This window comes from Python bivittatus, unplaced genomic scaffold (assembly GCF_059951505.1).
Source record: "Python bivittatus isolate LINGU-HERP-01145 unplaced genomic scaffold, Pbiv_v1 ctg000570_np1212, whole genome shotgun sequence".
NCBI lineage: Eukaryota > Metazoa > Chordata > Lepidosauria > Squamata > Pythonidae > Python > Python bivittatus.
The window spans coordinates 22,639,896-22,657,021 of record NW_028277097.1 but is presented as its reverse complement, the minus strand read 5'-3'; the positions used below and the strand labels follow the sequence as shown (position 1 = coordinate 22,657,021).

General features: G+C 47.7%; 2 protein-coding genes across 4 annotated transcripts in view; one reads left to right on the top strand and one right to left on the bottom strand.

The window, feature by feature from the left end:
• The window catches only part of AQP7 (aquaporin 7), a 22,038-nt gene extending 12,141 nt beyond the window's left edge, over window positions 1–9,897 (top strand). For all 3 annotated transcript variants that reach the window (XM_088152664.1, XM_088152662.1, XM_088152663.1), the window contains 4 exons: window positions 229–366; window positions 2,150–2,268; window positions 3,390–3,607; window positions 6,594–9,897. In XM_088152664.1, the coding sequence (XP_088008790.1) occupies window positions 229–366; window positions 2,150–2,268; window positions 3,390–3,607; window positions 6,594–6,756 (638 nt within the window). In that variant the 3' untranslated portion in view covers window positions 6,757–9,897. The remainder of the gene's footprint in view (window positions 1–228; window positions 367–2,149; window positions 2,269–3,389; window positions 3,608–6,593) is intronic.
• TPGS2 (tubulin polyglutamylase complex subunit 2) lies at window positions 8,009–17,126 on the bottom strand. The gene is made up of 7 exons (XM_088152665.1): window positions 16,932–17,126; window positions 14,943–15,022; window positions 11,403–11,490; window positions 10,901–11,032; window positions 10,106–10,219; window positions 8,563–8,723; window positions 8,009–8,252 (listed from the first exon to the last, which is right to left on the bottom strand). Exons 1-7 carry the CDS (start codon window positions 17,002–17,004, stop codon window positions 8,010–8,012), a joined length of 891 nt encoding a protein of 296 aa, XP_088008791.1. The 5' UTR covers window positions 17,005–17,126; the 3' UTR covers window position 8,009.

Below are 17,126 nucleotides of genomic sequence, written 5' to 3'. Positions count from 1 at the left end.
CGATGGCCCATGGATCCTTTTGCTGAATGTTTTTCCTACCATTTTCCCTAACTTTTGTTTAAATTGATGCCTTAAGCAGAGATTTCTTGGCATTTTATAGTGTAACTGTCTTCCCCCATGGTATACCGCAAAAATGGATGATGATCGATTCTATCAAATCACGCTGTTGCTGACATTGCTACTGCTGCCATCACAATGATTCTTCTCCCGTTGTCTTTGCGCTAAAAGGTGCTCACATGAACGCTTCCATAACTTTCGCCAACTGCGTGGTAGGAAAACTTCTCTGGCGGAAACTTCCGGCGTATGTGATTGGTCAGTTCGTGGGATCGTTTGCAGCGTCGGCTGTGATTTTTCTTTTGTATTATGGTATGCATTCTCCCACACCTTCCAACAAAGCCCTCATTCACTTTCAAGGGGGGGAAAAGATTAATCTCCTTATTGAAAAAAGGTCTACATTTCTGTGCTGGACGCAAGGAGGCTATGATATAAGGCAGTGTTTCTCAAGCTTGGCAACTTCAAGATGCGTGGACGTCAACTCCCAGAATTCCCCAGCCAGCATGCTGGCTGGGGAATTCTGGGAGTTGATGTCCACGCATCTTGAAGTTGCCAAGCTTGAGAAACACTGACATAAGGGTGCAGTCGGTAGGTTGCCAAAGCCAAAATATCAGTACAGATGTGCAGGTTTCCCTTGGTATTATGAACCAGCCACCATCCCACTCCATGATGCAATCTTGCATGTAATTTGTGGGGACTTCAGTGAGCCTCATATAGACTCGTAAAATCATGCTTAGGCCATGATACCCCTGTGGATTGTGCCCTGGAAGCCCCTTAGGGGGAGACAACTGTAGACTTAATCCCAAGGAGTGACCATCAGCTGCTATAAAACCAGTAGGAAGCAGAGATCCTATGATAACTAGAGATCTGCAGTATTGAGCTCCAAGCTGAGAAGATCCTTCACATCCAGCTTGGGCATCCTCTCTGTACTTGTCTTCAGGTCATCAATTCCACAAAATGTGGTGATGGCCACTAACATGATGGGCTTTGGAGGGAGATGAGATAAATTCATGGAGGACAGATCTACCCAACCATTGGAAGACCTGAAGGACGATGTTAGGGAGAGACCATCATGGAGAAAATCTATCTATATGGTCACTAGGAGTCCATGCCAACATGATGGCACATAATGTGATGGAATGGAATTATGAAGGCCAGACTCAGTGAGAAAAACGTTTCCTTTCATCTCCTGAGGCGCGAGGGCAAGATAAGAGGATGAGACTGGCACCTCCCTGAGGAATTCACAATGTTGTGGCTGGCATTACTTGGGAGCTGGGGTTTCAGTCTGGGAAGATTCTTGCTAGAGGTTGTAGCTAATAAACATTGCTGGACTGAATTTACATGGTCTCTGGGAGTTCCTTGGGCTAGGCCTGACATCAATCTTCTAGTTGGGAGGGACCAACCAAATTCTAGTTGGGAGGGAACAATGGTGGCAAAGAGGGAGGTCTCCATGTGCTGCTGGTCAGCTCCCCAGAGGCAACTGGTTGACCATTGGGAGAAACAAAATGCTGGGCTAGAATGGGTCTTGCCTGATCCAGCAGAGTTAATCTTGTGTTCTTATGTAATTAATCTCAACAGTTGGGAAGGAAAAGAAGACCTATTACGATACTAAAATTACAATTTCTGCATTCCTGAAATTACACCCCACCCCACTTGGAGACTTTTCTGCCAAGCTGCCAGTTTTCTATTCTTATATTTCTAACATAACTTGTGTTACAATTCTATTGGTTCTGAAGCAAGAGATCTATAATATTGAAAGGCCAGGCAGGAATGAAAAATAAAAGGCAAAGTCTCCTTAGACCTCATCTCATCTCCTTCCTTGACAAGCCCCTCCACCTGCAGGCCCCAAACAGGGGGCAGTGCCTGGTCAAGGTTGTTTGGATTTGGAAAGTATGCCAGTTTGGGCCTGAATACTGCTTGGATGGGAGACCACCAGGAAATTCCACAGCTACAGCTAGAGTGGGAAGTCAAAAAGTCATTCCTAAGGAAGGTGATGGCAAACCACTGCCATAAAATAGGGATCCAGTTGCCCTGAGTGTGGCTTCATTTGCGTTATATTTGCTCTCCAAATCCTCGATTTCTTCTTCCATTTTAGAAGCACTACAGAATTACACGGGAGGAAACCTGACTGTGACTGGGCCCACAGCCACTGCGGGGATATTTGCCACCTACCCTGCCCCTTACATGTCTCTGTGGAGTGGATTTCTACAGGAGGTTAGTGCCCTTGGACTGACTACTAGAACCTGGTTCACCAAAGCACGGGTCTAGCATGGTGAAGGGACAGGAGGGTGAATTCTTGCTATTCTGGCATCTTCTGCAGGCCAGCCTGCTCAGTCCTTCAGTGAACTTGTTACTGTGGTTAGAAATGTTGAGTCGGGGCCCATGATCAGAAGGGAGAGCTGCAAGGAGCTGGAGTGTCCATGGAGGACTGAGATGCTCTGGTGATGGGTTGCTTCACTGAAGGAAAAACTTTATAAGGCATTGATTGATGCAGCATTTTGGGCAGGGGGATGAGCCATTGGGGACCTCTGTCCCACAGTTGGCTTTTGTCCCTCGTGCTAATCCCAGAAAAAGGAGCAGATTTTGTTTCTTGATAGTTCAGGAACAATAACTGGCTGCTGCTTTGAGACCATCAGAAAACCTAGGCTTGGAGGGAGCTTGGAGGCCCTTGGAGCAAGGACTGGCTCCTCCAGAACCCCCTTCTGTTGGGTCATCTAGAGAGGGCTTGCTGAGGTTAGGGGCCATGTCCCCCTCTCCACACTATGGAAGATGCCGTCCTCTTGCCCTTAGTTTCCAGGAAAGCTCTCAGGAACGTTCTTTTTTAATGGACCATTAGAAAATTGGTAAGTTGATAATGCTGGCTCATAATTTTTGAGATATTTATTAAGATGATGGGTTGTGCTATTGGTGGGGTGAGAAACATTTGTTCATATGATAATTACAACCATGAATTGGAATTAAAATCCAACCCCCTGCTCAGTGCAGGACCCACTGGAGCATCTTTCATAGAACCTCTGTTGGAAGATCTGTAGCGAAGGAGAACTCACCAATTCATGTGGCAGCCCATTGCACTGATTGGTAGCTTGTACAGTCAGGAAATTCTTCTGGAGATCTACCTGAACCTTCCTTCCTTGTAGGAAGGAAGGTTCAGGTAGACCCTTCCAACCCACTGATTCTAGGCCTGCCTTATTGGGCGACAGACAATGAGTGTAACAACTCTTCAGATATCTGAAGACTGCTTTCATTTCTCCCTTAAAACTTCACTTTGGCAGGCTAAACACATCCCATTGTTCAACCATCCTGAGCCTTCATTTCCCTGTCCTTCTCTTCTGCAGTTTATTGCAACCAGCTTGCTTATGATCGGTGTCCTTGCCATCAGTGACATGAAGAATGCAGGTGCCCTGCCGGGCACCAACGCCTTCATCACTGGGCTGTTGGTTGTGGTAATTGGCATGTCTATGGGGATGAACACCGGCTACGCCATCAACCCTTCCAGAGATCTGCCCCCCAGGATTTTCACTGCTCTTGCTGGATGGGGGTTAGAGGTGTTCCGGTGAGTTCATGGCACTGATTTATTTTACTGATGACAAGGACCTTCACAGTGTCCTTGGTAGAACTCCTGGCAGCGTACCTCACATATCGAAGCAGAAAAGGAACAACTGATTACTAAACAGCAATGGTGCACCAACGATCAAACCACCAATCATCTAACCATAAATACCAGCTTGAACAGAACTGTCTTTAGAAAGCTAAGAGTATCAAGGTATCCTGGGGGGTCATGGTGGCCCAGAGCATGGGGCCATAACCAACTTTGCTAAGATATTGCAGTTGGAAGAGATAGCACTAGACTCACCAAGGGTCTGACCTCCTATATTGACTTCTCTGTATAGAGAGCGCCAGGTTGGTGTAGTGGTTAAGGCACCAGGCTTGAAACTGGAGACTGTGAGCTCTAGTCCCACCTTAGGCACAAAGCCAGCTGGATGACCTTGGGCCAGTTTCTCTCTCTCAGCCCTAGGAAGGAGGCAATGGCAAACCACTTCTGAAAATCCTTGCTAAGAAAACTGCAGGGACTTGTACAGGCACTCTCTGAGAATGGACATGATTGAATGGATTAAAAAAAACAACCATACATACATACATACATACAATCATTTTGTTCAATACTGGAGGGTGTTTTAAGCCCAAATCATCTAGGAGTATCCTAGTTTCTTTAAATTATGCCTGGAAAATCAGCAGGGTTTAACATTAATCTGGGCTTCAACACTCTGATATAGGTGGTATAATTGAAAACAAAGGAGGAAGTTTGTTAGCACCTTTGCAGTCTACCAAATTTCAATAAAAGGCAGAAGCTCATGAAAGCTTTTGTGTAACTCATGAGAATTTGTACCTTTTAACACACACACACACACACACACACACACACACACATATATATATATATATATATTTAGTTTGAAAAGGTGCTACTAGACTCCATCTCATTTCTGGCTACCCATAGACTAATATGGTTCTCCCCCTGAAATAAAAATTGTATAAAAAGTTTTGAAACTATTCTGTAATTGCAGAAACTAGGTGGAAGGATAGTACCTTTATTCTGTATTCCGAAAAGGTACTATAAGATTCAAATGAAAGTAGAAAGCATGTTTTTAAAATGTTTCCTAGTATTGTATTGTCGAACGCTTTCCTAGTATTGTTTCAAGGAACTCGAGGTAGTACATATATGGAATTCCCCATTTTATTAGGGCTATTACTACATGAAGGATCTGGCCAGGCAGTGTGCAACACACACGCGCATGCACACACACACATGTTGCAAACTGAAATGGTACAGCAAATTTGCTGTGATCAGTCTGGGAAAATGAGAGTTGGAGTCATCCATGCACCTGATAATGCCATACACAAAGATGATATCTGTATGAATAGTTTCATCACACAGTTCCCACATCTCATGCCCTCCTTTTCAATGGAGCCAGCCATCAAGACATCAAGCACTAAGAGGCTAAGATTAAGGAGAAGCTTGTAGAGAGATTGAAGCATTTTAAGATGCCGCGTCCTTCCATCCACAGCTATCTTTCAAAAAGCCAGAATGCTTTTGGGTGTCCCGATGCAAATAAGAGTACCTTTCATTCCCCTGACTGAGACTCACACTTATGCAATTTTTAATTTTTTCAGTAGGCTTAGGAAGGAAATGGAGGTAGAAGTGATAAATATTGGAAATGAGTGACGGAGGTGTCCTTAAAGGGAGACTTAAATTAGATCATTCACTGAATTAAATAAAAAAAGGAAGCCTAGATTCTCCCAAGTTACCATTTAATTAGCTGAGATTTATCATATCTTAGCTGAGTATCCAATAATGGTTGAAAAGGGTTCCCCCCCCCCACAGGAATTTCCTTTGTGGGATGAATTCATCTTAAATTCAAGAATGCCTTCCTCCTGAATAAATGTGGCATTAATACAAGACAAAGATGACAAGATTCTTCTTTGGAGCAACCCATGAAACAATAATGACCCCAAATTTCTTGGACCTACAAGAAAGTTTCACTACTACATTATCATCCAAGGCCTGGGGCAGGGGGTAATAATGACATTGACACAGGGGTAGGATTTTCAGGTCTCCCCCCACAACTTTGGTGTTTGTGCAAGTCTTTGTTTTCTTCTGAGTTACTGAAACTCAGCCCAAGTGAGGAGAAATCTTGGAAGCAGCATTTCGGATCATTCAGTGCGACACCATCTCAATGAAGGAACAATAGAGGAGGTTGGAAATTCCTCATGTAGTTTTCAAGATCCTATATGGATCCCAGATTAGCATTAAAATACCTTCTTGAAATCTGTTGTTTCCTTGGTCTTAACATGGAGGTCCCAAACAAAGGGATGGAGGACCACATTATGGGCCTACATTGTTCATCTCTGGAGTTACTCAATGGCAGTGGAAAGATGTTTTCTCTCTAGAATGGCATTTTTCAACCTTGGCCACTTGAAGATGGGTGGACTTCAACTCCCAGAACTCCCCAGCCAGAATTCTGGGAGTTGAAGTCCACCCATCTTCAACTGGCCAAGGTTAAGAAACACTGACCTAGAAGTTCTGAAAAAGCATGGACAGAAGTTCTGAAAAATCACTTAGAGGCAGATGTTTCAGATTTAGAAACAACAACAAAAAAATCCTGGCAATGTTTATTGTTTTTACTGTTTTATGATTGTTTTATAGGTTTTGGTTTTATTGTTGCTGTGAGAGTTGCTCAAGATAGGTGGCTATATAAATCTTTTAAATAAATAAATAAATAAATAAAATCTACGAGGACATGCCCATCAATTGCCACAGGCTCAGCTTGAGAGAATTCACCTCCTCCTCTTGGTCTAGGCAAATTTTCAGATTAAACCACCCTTCCAACTTTACGGTGTCCAATAACAATGTCCACAATGTCCCACTCCAGCTAGGCACCATGATTTTATCTAACCTTGGGAACAGAGGATGGCTAACCAATTCTGCAGGGGTTACAGCTTAGGGTCTACTGTTAACTTGCGGTGTCTTTTTCTTTCAGAGCAGCCAACTGTTGGTGGTGGGTCCCAGTGGTGGCCCCAACGCTGGGGAGCCTTCTTGGGATCTTCATCTACAACATCCTGATCGACTTCCACAATCGCCCCCCACCAGATCCAGAATCTTGGAAGCAAGACCCAGAGGCCGAGATCACGTCTCCCATGTGACCAGGCAGCGCTGTTTTCAAAGTATCATGTTTTTGGGCTATCTGAACACGCTTTCCTTCTATCCGTCAAGGAAGAGAATAGAGTCTTTGGGGAAGACAGGAGGAGAAACCTGGAGTTTATTGGCTCATATGGGCGCTGCTCTAGGGAACTGCCACCTTGTTCAACGTGGAGTCATCTGTCCACCTAAGAGACGTGCAGATTAGCTTTGATCAGGGACAGAATCTGGATGCCAGAGAAAGGGACTTGGAAAAATAAATCCACATGCTAGGATCAGTGGTGGAGTCAGGAGTGGGCGTCCATGTTCCAAGGAGCACTGATCCCTGTCCTTTTCTGGTCAGAAACCAGCTGAGAATGGGTAACTTGGATTCCTTAAGAAGAATCCTAAAAGCATCACCTTTTCTTTGGAGCCCAGGGTTGTTTCTGGGCCAAAAGGGTGAGAAAAACAGCAAAGGCCAACAATGCTACTACTCCTCGCCCCCGAGGCAAGGAGATTGCTTCTCTCTTCTCCTGGGACCATCTTCCCCAGCATGTTGCACTTCCCATCCAGTATGGTTGGACCACCTGGCGAGGGATTCTGAGAGTTGTAGCCCAACAGCTTTGGAGGGCTCCAGGTTGGGGAATGCTGCCTTATGAGTTCATCAGAAATGCACTGTCTTTAAGAAAGGAAGGAAAGGTCTCTTGCAATCTTAATCTGGTTGGGGAGAGGGACATGCCACATTAAGAGGTAGAGAAGATCCAAGTGGCAAAACTGAAAACATCTGCATTACAAACCTCTGTTTTGATTAGGATTTTGGAGAAAACACCGCTTAGAGGCCTGCCACAGAATATGACCTCAACCTCAGCCCTTCCTGGTCCAGCCTGGTGGGGAACAATGATGTCCTGCACCACAAAACTAAGATGGTTTGGGGGAAGAGTGTCATAAAATCTAGAAAATGCGGGTGGGGGGGAATGGGGAATAGAAGAGCAAATGTGGTCCTTAGATTGCCCATCCAGATTTGCAAGTTAGCCTTACTTGGATTTTGAACAAATCTGTGCAAAACGGGGAGGACAGCAAGTGCATTGAAACAGCCCGTTTTTTCCCCCTTTGTCTTTTGGAAGAGTCAACCCCATGCGCAGGTGTGGCCCAAAGGAAATTCAGCCAGGACTCTGAGGCTTCTGCAATAAATATACTGCAATAAATTTAAAGTCCTCCAAAGCAGGAGGAGCGATATGGAGCTGAAAGGCTGGGCACCTCCTGGGGGCCCAGAGGGAGATCAAGGCTGGGTTTCACGCCTTCTTGACAAGCTCCCACCCTGCGAAGGGTTCCGGGGGGACCCTCCTGCTGTCTGGCCCTTCTGGGAGGTGGCCAGTTGGGACGGTGACCTCTTCTTGACCACGGGCATTTTGGTTTTGCTGCGAAAAACCTTATTTGGGTCCAACTTGTTGACAAACAAATCAGCTGCCTCTGAGAGCTGCTCCGTGTTGACCGTGATGGGCTTGTACATGTTGAACCATTGCTGGAAAAGAGGAATGGAAAACGAGACTCAGACCAGGTGTTTGGGAAGGTGGGAGCAGCCAGGTGTTCAGAAACCTGAACGGAAGGTACCCCAGGGACCACAGTTCATTTATCTCCCTTCAGCTACTGAGCTGGGATGAGGCTTCCCTTAAACAGAAAACAAAGGGGCACGTTGGCACTTCATTCTCCATCGTGCTGCGATAATTTGCTCGAAAGGAAGACTTCTGCAGGGCTTCAGCCTCTCCCCCAAAGGGGAGGCTGGCAGGGCCATGAAGGAGCAAGAAAAGGCTTCCGGAAGCAGCTGCTCTCACCTTAGCCTGGGGGCTGAGGCCATAGCTGGTGAAGGTGTACTGCCACTGGGGGAGCCCCAGATGGGTGATCAGAAGTCGGTAGTAAGCGGTGAAGGATTTGGTGAGGAAGTGCCAGTAAAGGGCTCGGTCCAGGAACCAGATTTCTGATTCGGGGCTGACAACTAAGATTGAGACAGAAGATGACCACAAAAGTTAGGGAACTGGGTGAGAGCAGGAGAGTCCTTTCTGTGATGTTCTACAGCAAGACTCACTGCCTGCATTGACACGGTAAGGCAGTCCTGTAAGTTTTGCTGCAGAAGGTCTGCAGCTTCCCCGCGCTGGCCCACCACACTGCAGACTTACCAGCCTCACTTTCACTTAGGGCAGGAGGCACTGCCAACCTGTGCTAGGCAAAGCCAGAAAATCTGGCTGAGCTAACCAGGGTTCAGTTGATTGTGCGGGAGCATGCCGTGTGAACACAGCCTCTAAATTTAGAGGCCAGGGGCTAATTCTGAGCTTGTTAGGAGGGGCTTAGAAATGCGGTAAAATAAATGATTTATACAGCTGCCATGCCGATGCGAAGGACTGTAGCAGGGCGAAGTGTTGAGTCCTTGCTGGAAAGCATCCTAAGATCTCAGTGTGTTACCCAAGCTGAGAAGCGGGACGGCGGTGTCACAGAACATGAATGCAGAACACGGCTGGCTAAGGAGGAGACGGAGTCAAAGGGTTGGTCAAGAGAGGAGGAGGAGTGGAGGTGGAGGGGGACTCTCGTAGGGGCCCAGCCTGCATGTTTTGAGAAGGAAGAGATGGCAAAGGGGTGAGGAAAGAAAGGCAGGGGACCTTTCACTGGGGAGACGGGTGGTGGAGAAAATGAATGTAGCAAGTAAAGTGGAGATTACACCCTTTTTGTCCCTGACTTTTGGACAACAGCAGGGCCAAACCCAGCTCTCTCAAAGCCCCCACAGAACCACTGAAGCCTCCTCCCAGCACAGATTGGAGGGCAGCCCCAAGAAGGGAGTTGCAACATAGTAACAAGGTGGGGACCCCAACATTCTGTCCCTGATGAAGGACATGCCCCCCACTGTCTCAAGATTCCATCCCCTTGGCCCAGGGGCTTCCCCAGCTCTGCTGCCCTCCCGAAAGGGCCCTTTTGCCTAACAGCAGAAATAACCCCAGGCACCCGGACAAGGACCTGCCTGGCTCCCCCAAACTGGCCAGCCAATCAGATGCCTAGGACTTCCCGGCTTGCAGCCCTCACCTTCTGTAAAAAAAACGTTGCTTTCCCATTGTTCAGAGACCCTCTTTTTTGTAAAGTAGGCCCCAAAGATTGTTGAAATAAACATACCTCTTCTCAGTGTTGTGGTCTGTATTTTTGAATTTTCTACCATGACAGGTGTACAATTGCCAAGTCTTTAACTGGGTTAAAGTGCATGGCTTTTACCATGATTTGCTGCATAAGTTAGCCTTGGCTGGGTTCATCCAACCCCCAAAACCCCCAGGCACGATCTACAAACCCCGAGGATGACGTTCACCCAACAGATTTAGGCTCTAATTTGCAACCTACCAGGCTTGGTGTTCTTGTAGACAAGGCAGACCTTCCCATTCCCCGCACAGGGGTCTAATTCAAATATCAGACAGCGTGAGTCCAGGTAAGGCCTCTTCGGTTGTTCCTTGTCACCTTGGGAAGAAACAGCCAAGAAAACAGACCAAGCTTCCCCCAACAGCCCTGGGTGTGGAAGGACAAAGGTGGGGAAGTTCTGAATCTTGGGAACATCCAGAACCCCTTATTGGTGAGGTCTGAGAAAGAGGTGAGAAAATAACAAGGGCTGCTGTTGTAGAAAAGAGCCACCCAATCCAGATGTCCTCCCTACCATCCCAGTGGAATTGGACTTCCCGTCACTGAAATCCATTATTCCTTCTCTGGCATCCAAGAATGGGAGGGAACTTAGCTCGACTTTCTAAATCCTTTCAGATATTTGAAGAGCGCCACCCCATGACAGCATCCTGGCACCGGAGTGGGCGGGGCCTTTTGAAGCGCTCCAATCCAACGTGCTGCTCAGTGCAGAATCCACAATCAGGCATCCAAAGTGGAAGGGCATCGAGATCTAACCTCTGTCTGAACATGCCCAAGAGGGGAGCCTACATTTCTGCGGGACGTTGGTTCTATTGTCCAATCTCATTTACTATTCAGGACGTTTTTTTTCTAGCATTCGGCCAGAATCTACCCTCACATAAATCCAGAAAACCCTGTCCTTAACAGCTTTTGATCTTCATGTCTCAGAAGTGGGGTGGGGCAGGGGGAGAGGTAGCATATCTTATAGGCAAATGGGTGTGTGTGTGTGTGTGTGTGTGTGTGTACCTTCCTCCTCGTCGGTGTCTTCCAGGTCAGCGAGAGTTGGTGCACTGGGCAAAGCGTATGCTGGTGAAACACCAAGACGGTTCAGCTTGGAGATACTGTTAATCGTCATACAGCCCAGGGAAACGGGGTTATCTTGAAGACAAAATAACCAGGTTCATGCATTGAGCCAAGACACAGCTTGCTAAACTGTGGTTGGTTGAGTACCACAATGAGGGGTGTGCCACCAATACACTACGCCCAAACTTGGAAGGCCAAATAAAATAAATCTCAACGTTGTAAGAGACCCTGGTGTTTATTTCGCAGCTGAATGGCTCACATTTTCTCAAAAGTAAAATGAGGAAAGCATGAACTGAACCCGAACAGGATACTCTTCCCCAACCTGGGGACTGTCAGTGCATTTCTGGGACCAGAAATATGCTGCCTGGAATTGAGAGAGCTTTTCTTCCAACGCATCTAGGGAAGGCTGAAATAGGATGTCAATAAATGGGCCTGAGACACTTACCATCAAACTTGACACTCCAGGTCATACGGAAGCCATCTGTCATGAGGTAGAAATTCTTTAAGTCCTCTGGTAGGACACAGGCATTTTTCTGCAAGCGAAGACGAGGGTGGGAAGGAAACAAAAAGCTGTCAGGATTAAGAAGTGGGCGGGTCACGTCCTGCGGAGTGAGCGAGCCAGTGAGCAAGAAAAACAGGTGTACATGAGCACAGGGGTGACCCTGCAAAATTCTGGCTGGGGAATTCTGGGAGTTGAAGTCCACACATCTTCAAGCAGCCAAGGTTGAGAAATACTGGCCTAGATCAATAAAGCAGAGTGTCTGTTTCCTGACCTGACGGCAAGGTAGCTGACAGCAAGGTAGCCTTTGGTTGTGGTGCTGTGGCTGGGCCATGGACTCTCTGGATTACAGCTCATTTACCACGATTTCCACAGGAAAACCCCAGATGCAGGGATGACGTTATGAAGTCTTTCTTTCTTCTTTTCTTTTTTATTGTATCCTACAGTATTTCTATTTTATAGTGCATCTTATTCATTTTTTTTCTCTTTCCCCCCCTTTTTAAGTCATAACTTTTAGGCTTTAGATGCACGTTTTTGTTCTGGCTTCTGTGTTTTTACCTTGTGGGTCACTGATCATAATTAAATAAATGCTGAACTTTGAGCTTTAAGGTAATCTATGAAACAAGAAGACCAAAAGCAAAGGTTGGCAGCATTTATTAAAAGAAGGTGAAAGGTGGTTTGGGTCCAACCTTTGCTTGAAAACATCTGGTGATGGGACACCCACAACTTCATGAGGCAGGCTGTTCCCCTGCTTCATAGCTCTGAGTCAGGAAATTCCTCCTTATTTCAAGTTAGCATCTCCCTGCAATCTGCCCGTTCTTGTTCTACCCTTGGGCACCACAGACAGTAAACCTGCTCCCTCTTCTCTTCGGCAGCCCTTCTGGTACGAGAAGGAAAACCTCTAAGATTGAGCTAGATTTTAGCAAGATTCAGACTTTTAAAAATCCCTTTTTAAGAAAAAAAAAAAAAAAAGATCAACTCTTCAAGGAAAAATCTTACTGAACCATCTTAGCATGAGGACATTGTTTGGCTATATCAGACCAGTGCTTGGAGGGTGAATTCACAATATCTGTCTAAGACAGTGTTTCTCAACCTTAGCAGCTTTAAGATATGTGGACGTCAACTCCCAGAATTCCCCAGCCAGGATGGCTGGCTGGGGAATTCTGGGAGCTGACGTCCACATATCTTAAAGTTGCTAAGGTTGAGAAACACTGGCCTAACATCTGGACCAGGATTCGCTCACATTGGACCCATCACCCAATGCTGCACCAGGGTTGGGCCATGTCAGTAGACACCAGGAAAGTCTCTCGTGCTTGGAGAAAAGCAAACGCAGATGCCGGGTCCCCGATGGCGGCTTCACTTGCTCCAGGCTGATGGACATACACAGCCCCATAGCCCCATTTTTCCCAGTGAGAAGGAACCTGCCAAAGGGGGGTTGATCAGTCCACACTGCAACTCAAACCAGCATCTCTGCAAAGTCGCATCTCCTCTCAATCATTTTGGGCAATTTTAGCATTTATTCTTGTAATCCTCAGTTTGGCCCTGACGTTCTTGCACTGCCAGAGACCCTTCCAGGTTTTCTCCTGAAATAGCCAGTGGTTGCTTGGCCACGGCTGTTTTCCCCCCCCGACCCTTCGGCATTCTTAAAGACCTGAGTTAACTCTGACCCCTTTGGACTCCTGCCCCCCTAGCTTTGCAGCTATCTTTGGCTGGATTTCAGCTGTCCGGACAACTGCCCGCTGTCCGTTCTCGGCTGAATTCTCTTGACTACCTAGAGGACGTGCCCCTAAAATTCTGCCTTTTAAAAACCACGGGCCGCGGAGTTGGCCGCCCAAGAGGAAGAAGGCTGGCCCCAAGCAGCACTCTTGCAGAGAGACAAATGCAAGAACAGGTGAGAAAAACACTCTTGTATTTACAGGAGTTAATTAACGCAGAAAGCGGAAAAGGGTGGGCGCCGGGGTAATATTGCTCAGAATGAATGGTTCTGTGTGGTTAATTTACTTTTTAAATGTCTTGATTGCAAGGAGAGAGTTTATGTCAAGGACTATCACAAGGAGAGAACAGTCTGTACCTTTTGAAGAGGAAACTATTCCAGGCAGGTGAAATTCCGAGCAAAATGAAGCTTACGTGGAATAGGTCTGCCAATGAGGATGGTTTGTGGGGGCCAAATCCTTTGATCTGATATGCTCAATTGTTAGGGACAAATAAAGTAGGGTGGGTGCAGTTCCTCCCCCCCATCCCCCATAACCTCCCTGTCTCTTCTATACTCTGTCCATCTAAAAGCAATGAATTGCAATTCATATAATTTGCAGCTAGTCTGTGAAACATCAGTTGTGCTATCTGCAGGTCAGAAAAGAGCCTCTTTTTTGGGGAGGGGGGCGGTTGGTGGTGGTGATGGAAGCCAATAAAATGGCTTTCCTTGCAAAGAAAGCCTGAAAGGGGTGGGGGGGGTTCTTGCAGAACAGAGGAAGCAGTTTATATGGGTACCTTATAAAAGAGGACTACAAACTGGTATTTCTATAGGGGGCAACGATGACTACTTAGTGGAGCTTCTTAGTCTGGGGGCAGTATACCACACAGTAAGTTATACCTGGAACAAAGAAAAGGGGAAGGGATTCTCTTTCCTATCCTACTCGGACGTTTCTTGGAATAACAGATTGGCTGCTGCTTGGAAAACACGGATGAAATTTGGGTTCACAAATTTCCCTGGGTTTCCTGGTTTTTTTCCCCCTTTAAATGTTTGTTCTTTCGCATTCGGCATTTTTAAAGCATGCAAGTGGATTCTGGACCATGGGTCTGATCCACCACTTCAACTCTCTCCCTCTCCAAGGGATTTCTTAGCCGGTTGAATTTACCATGCGCGGCTGGTTCAGGAGAAGCCAAGGGAAACTGTGACATCTAGTGGAAAGAAACGGGTAGGGCATCTCCCTCGCAAGCGTTCCCAAAGCTGCCTGCATCAAAAGGGAAAAGGTGAAGCCTTCTCGATGCCTCTGACTCCTGGTGCAATTTGGGGGTTCCAAGAAACCAGGAGGAGGTTGTTTGCCATTGGCTTCTTCCACGATATCTTTAGACTGGTCTACACCTTGTGGTCTCCCATCCAAGTGCTAACCTGACCCATCCGACCCTGTTTAGTTTTTCACGATGGACCAAACACGCTAGCTAATGCCACCCGCAGCTAAAGGCAAGTTCTCCCTTGAAGTAAGTTCCATTCCTGATGTGTTTATGGGGACATCAACAGTTTTCTTGGCAAAAGTGTGGTTGGCCACAGCTTTCTTGATTTCCCAACCTAACTTTCTGCCACCCTGCGAGGGATTTCTGGTGGTCGCCTATTCAAGTCGGAAGGGGCCAGATTCTACTTAGGCAGCCCGCTCAAAGGGGTTTCACTGTAAGGTGTTTTGCATTCATCACCCCAGCCCAAAGGCAGAAGTGTGCGTTGCTCTCTGTTGTGCAAGGGAAAAGACAAAATGCAAAGAGAGGCCGCAGCACCTGTTCCCAGGAGATGATTGCGTGGCGCTCCGCAGGTTCCTTTTCTACAAACATCACTTCTGTAACTCCTGGAGAATTTTCTGCAACAACAGACAACACAAAAAGAAGAAGTTCAGCTGACAAGGAACAGCCAGGGAGCAGCAAATATAAGAATCAGAACTGAAAAAGATCTGTGAGTAGGTTTCACATTTTTGAAAAAAATACCTCGATTTCAGTTTCTCACTCTTGCAAATACATTGAAGTTTGGTTCCTTGAACTCAAGAATTTTTTTTAATGACACTAAAACCTCTACTCATTTTACAGCAGTTCAGTTTGCCATTTTTCAAACCATTTTCCCCAAGAGAGTACAGTACGCTGTTTTCAGAATATTGTGTACTGATGTTTCCTTATTGTACCACTTACATATTATTGGTACATTAATACCAATAATACAATACGGACAACAGTTATGTTTTAATGAGAACAAAGCTTTAGTCTTGCGGTTGGTCTGACAATGGGGAATAGAAAAGTTTGCATCGCAAAGGTGTGTCCAGAGATAGGGTATCGAAAAAGTCAAAGGGGCTGGGGCCGCCATTTTGGCTTTTTGGACTTCCTCCCTGCAGACCCTCCTGTGCTCCAAAGTGGATCCAACGTCTCTTTCCGATCCCTAATACAGTAATACCTCGGTTCACGAACGCTTCTGTTCACGAACAATTCGGTTCATGAACAGCACCGTTCGCAAAATTTTGCTTCCGTTGGCGAACTCCGCATCAGGTGACGAACACGACCCGCGGCCATTTTCCCTGTTGTGACACGTAGTCGTGGCTTCGTGTAGGGAGGGGGACTCTCCCTCCAAGCAATAACCGCCTCCCCACCCCCCTTCCTGTCCTCCACGCCTCAAGCAAGGTTAGCGTTCTCTCTCTTCATACTGTACTGTACTGTACTTTGTTTCATATTTTTGTGGTTTAAAAAAAAATACATATGGTTCAGAACGGATTAACCGTATTTACGTTGAACCTTATGGGAAAATTTGATTCGGTTCGCAACCAATTCGGTTTGCGACCAGAGTCGTGGAACGAATTAAGTTCGTGAACCGAGGTACCACGTAGATGGAAAGTGGGGAAACTGATGCCTCTTTTGCCAGGCAGGAAATCCTTGTTCTGCAGGAAATCTCCGGGTCGGGGAAGTCAGAGGCAGAAAGCGATGCTTAAATTTTTAAGGATGGGAAACTGCTGGGCCAGGAAGGCGCCCGGAGGCTGCGCTGGGAAAGCGGAGGACGTGTTGTACTGTATTTGTCCAGCTTCACTTTCCACAGAGACCCACCCGCCTTCTGCCACTTTGACTGCCGCAACAGCCACCCTGCGGGGTGGGCTGGGCTGGGCTGGGCTGAGCGAGAGCCACGGGCTCAACGTCCCCCGGGGAGCTCCCACGGCAGAGGGCGGGCCAGACCCTGAGCCCCCCCAGTCCCAATCCAGGGCTTTCCTCGCCACCTCACAACCGCTACACCTTATAGCTCAGAGCCACGTGGGCGGATGATGGGAGATGTAGTCCAACACAAGCAGGAAGCACCCGGTTAGGGAAGGCTGATGGAAATGATCGGGGCTGATAGAGAGGGGAAGCCCCACGCCCTGATCGACAGCTCGAACTGAGGTTAGGAAAAACCTCCCAGGAGCAGAAGCAGGACAGCCGCCGGTCCGGTCCCTGCCTGGCGCAAATTAGGAGCCTCTGGGCCGGGAACCCGCCTCGGGTCGCTCTGGATACTCCACCCGAAAGGGGAGCCGGGTCGGGCGGATGGGAGGCCACCAGGAAATCCTCGGGCTGCGGGCGAGCCCGGAAAGTTGGAAACTGGAAATCCCAGCAGCCGGAGGCGCCGTCCGGGCAAAGGCTGCAGGGGCTGCGGCCGCCCCCGGCTCCCCGGGAAGCGGGACGTCGCCGCGCGGCTGCCCGCGGGACGCTCGGAGGGCCGGCTCCATGGCGACGCGGAGGCGCAGGACCCGGCTGCCGGCTTACCCAGGAGGCGGGTCACCCCCAGGGTGAGTTTCTCCAGGTAGGGCTTGACCCCGTTCAGATCCAGGTCCTCCATCTCGCCCTTCGCCGCCGGCGGCCCCTCCTGCAAACCCCGCCCCGCAAAAGGCAACCGGCGGAAGCCTCTTGTTCCCTCTCGAGACCCCTAGCCGGGAGCAGCGGCGCAGCCTCACGCCCGAC

Coding starts and splice junctions, on each gene's coding strand:
- TPGS2 (XM_088152665.1), bottom strand. CDS start 17,004: ATGGAGGACCTGGATCTGAACGGGGTCAAGCCCTACCTGGAGAAACTC. Junction 15,023..16,931: donor GGGGGTGACCCGCCTCCTGG/GTAAGCCGGCAG, acceptor CTGTTGTTGCAG/AAAATTCTCCAGGAGTTACA. Junction 11,491..14,942: donor CAATCATCTCCTGGGAACAG/GTGCTGCGGCCT, acceptor CTTCGCTTGCAG/AAAAATGCCTGTGTCCTACC.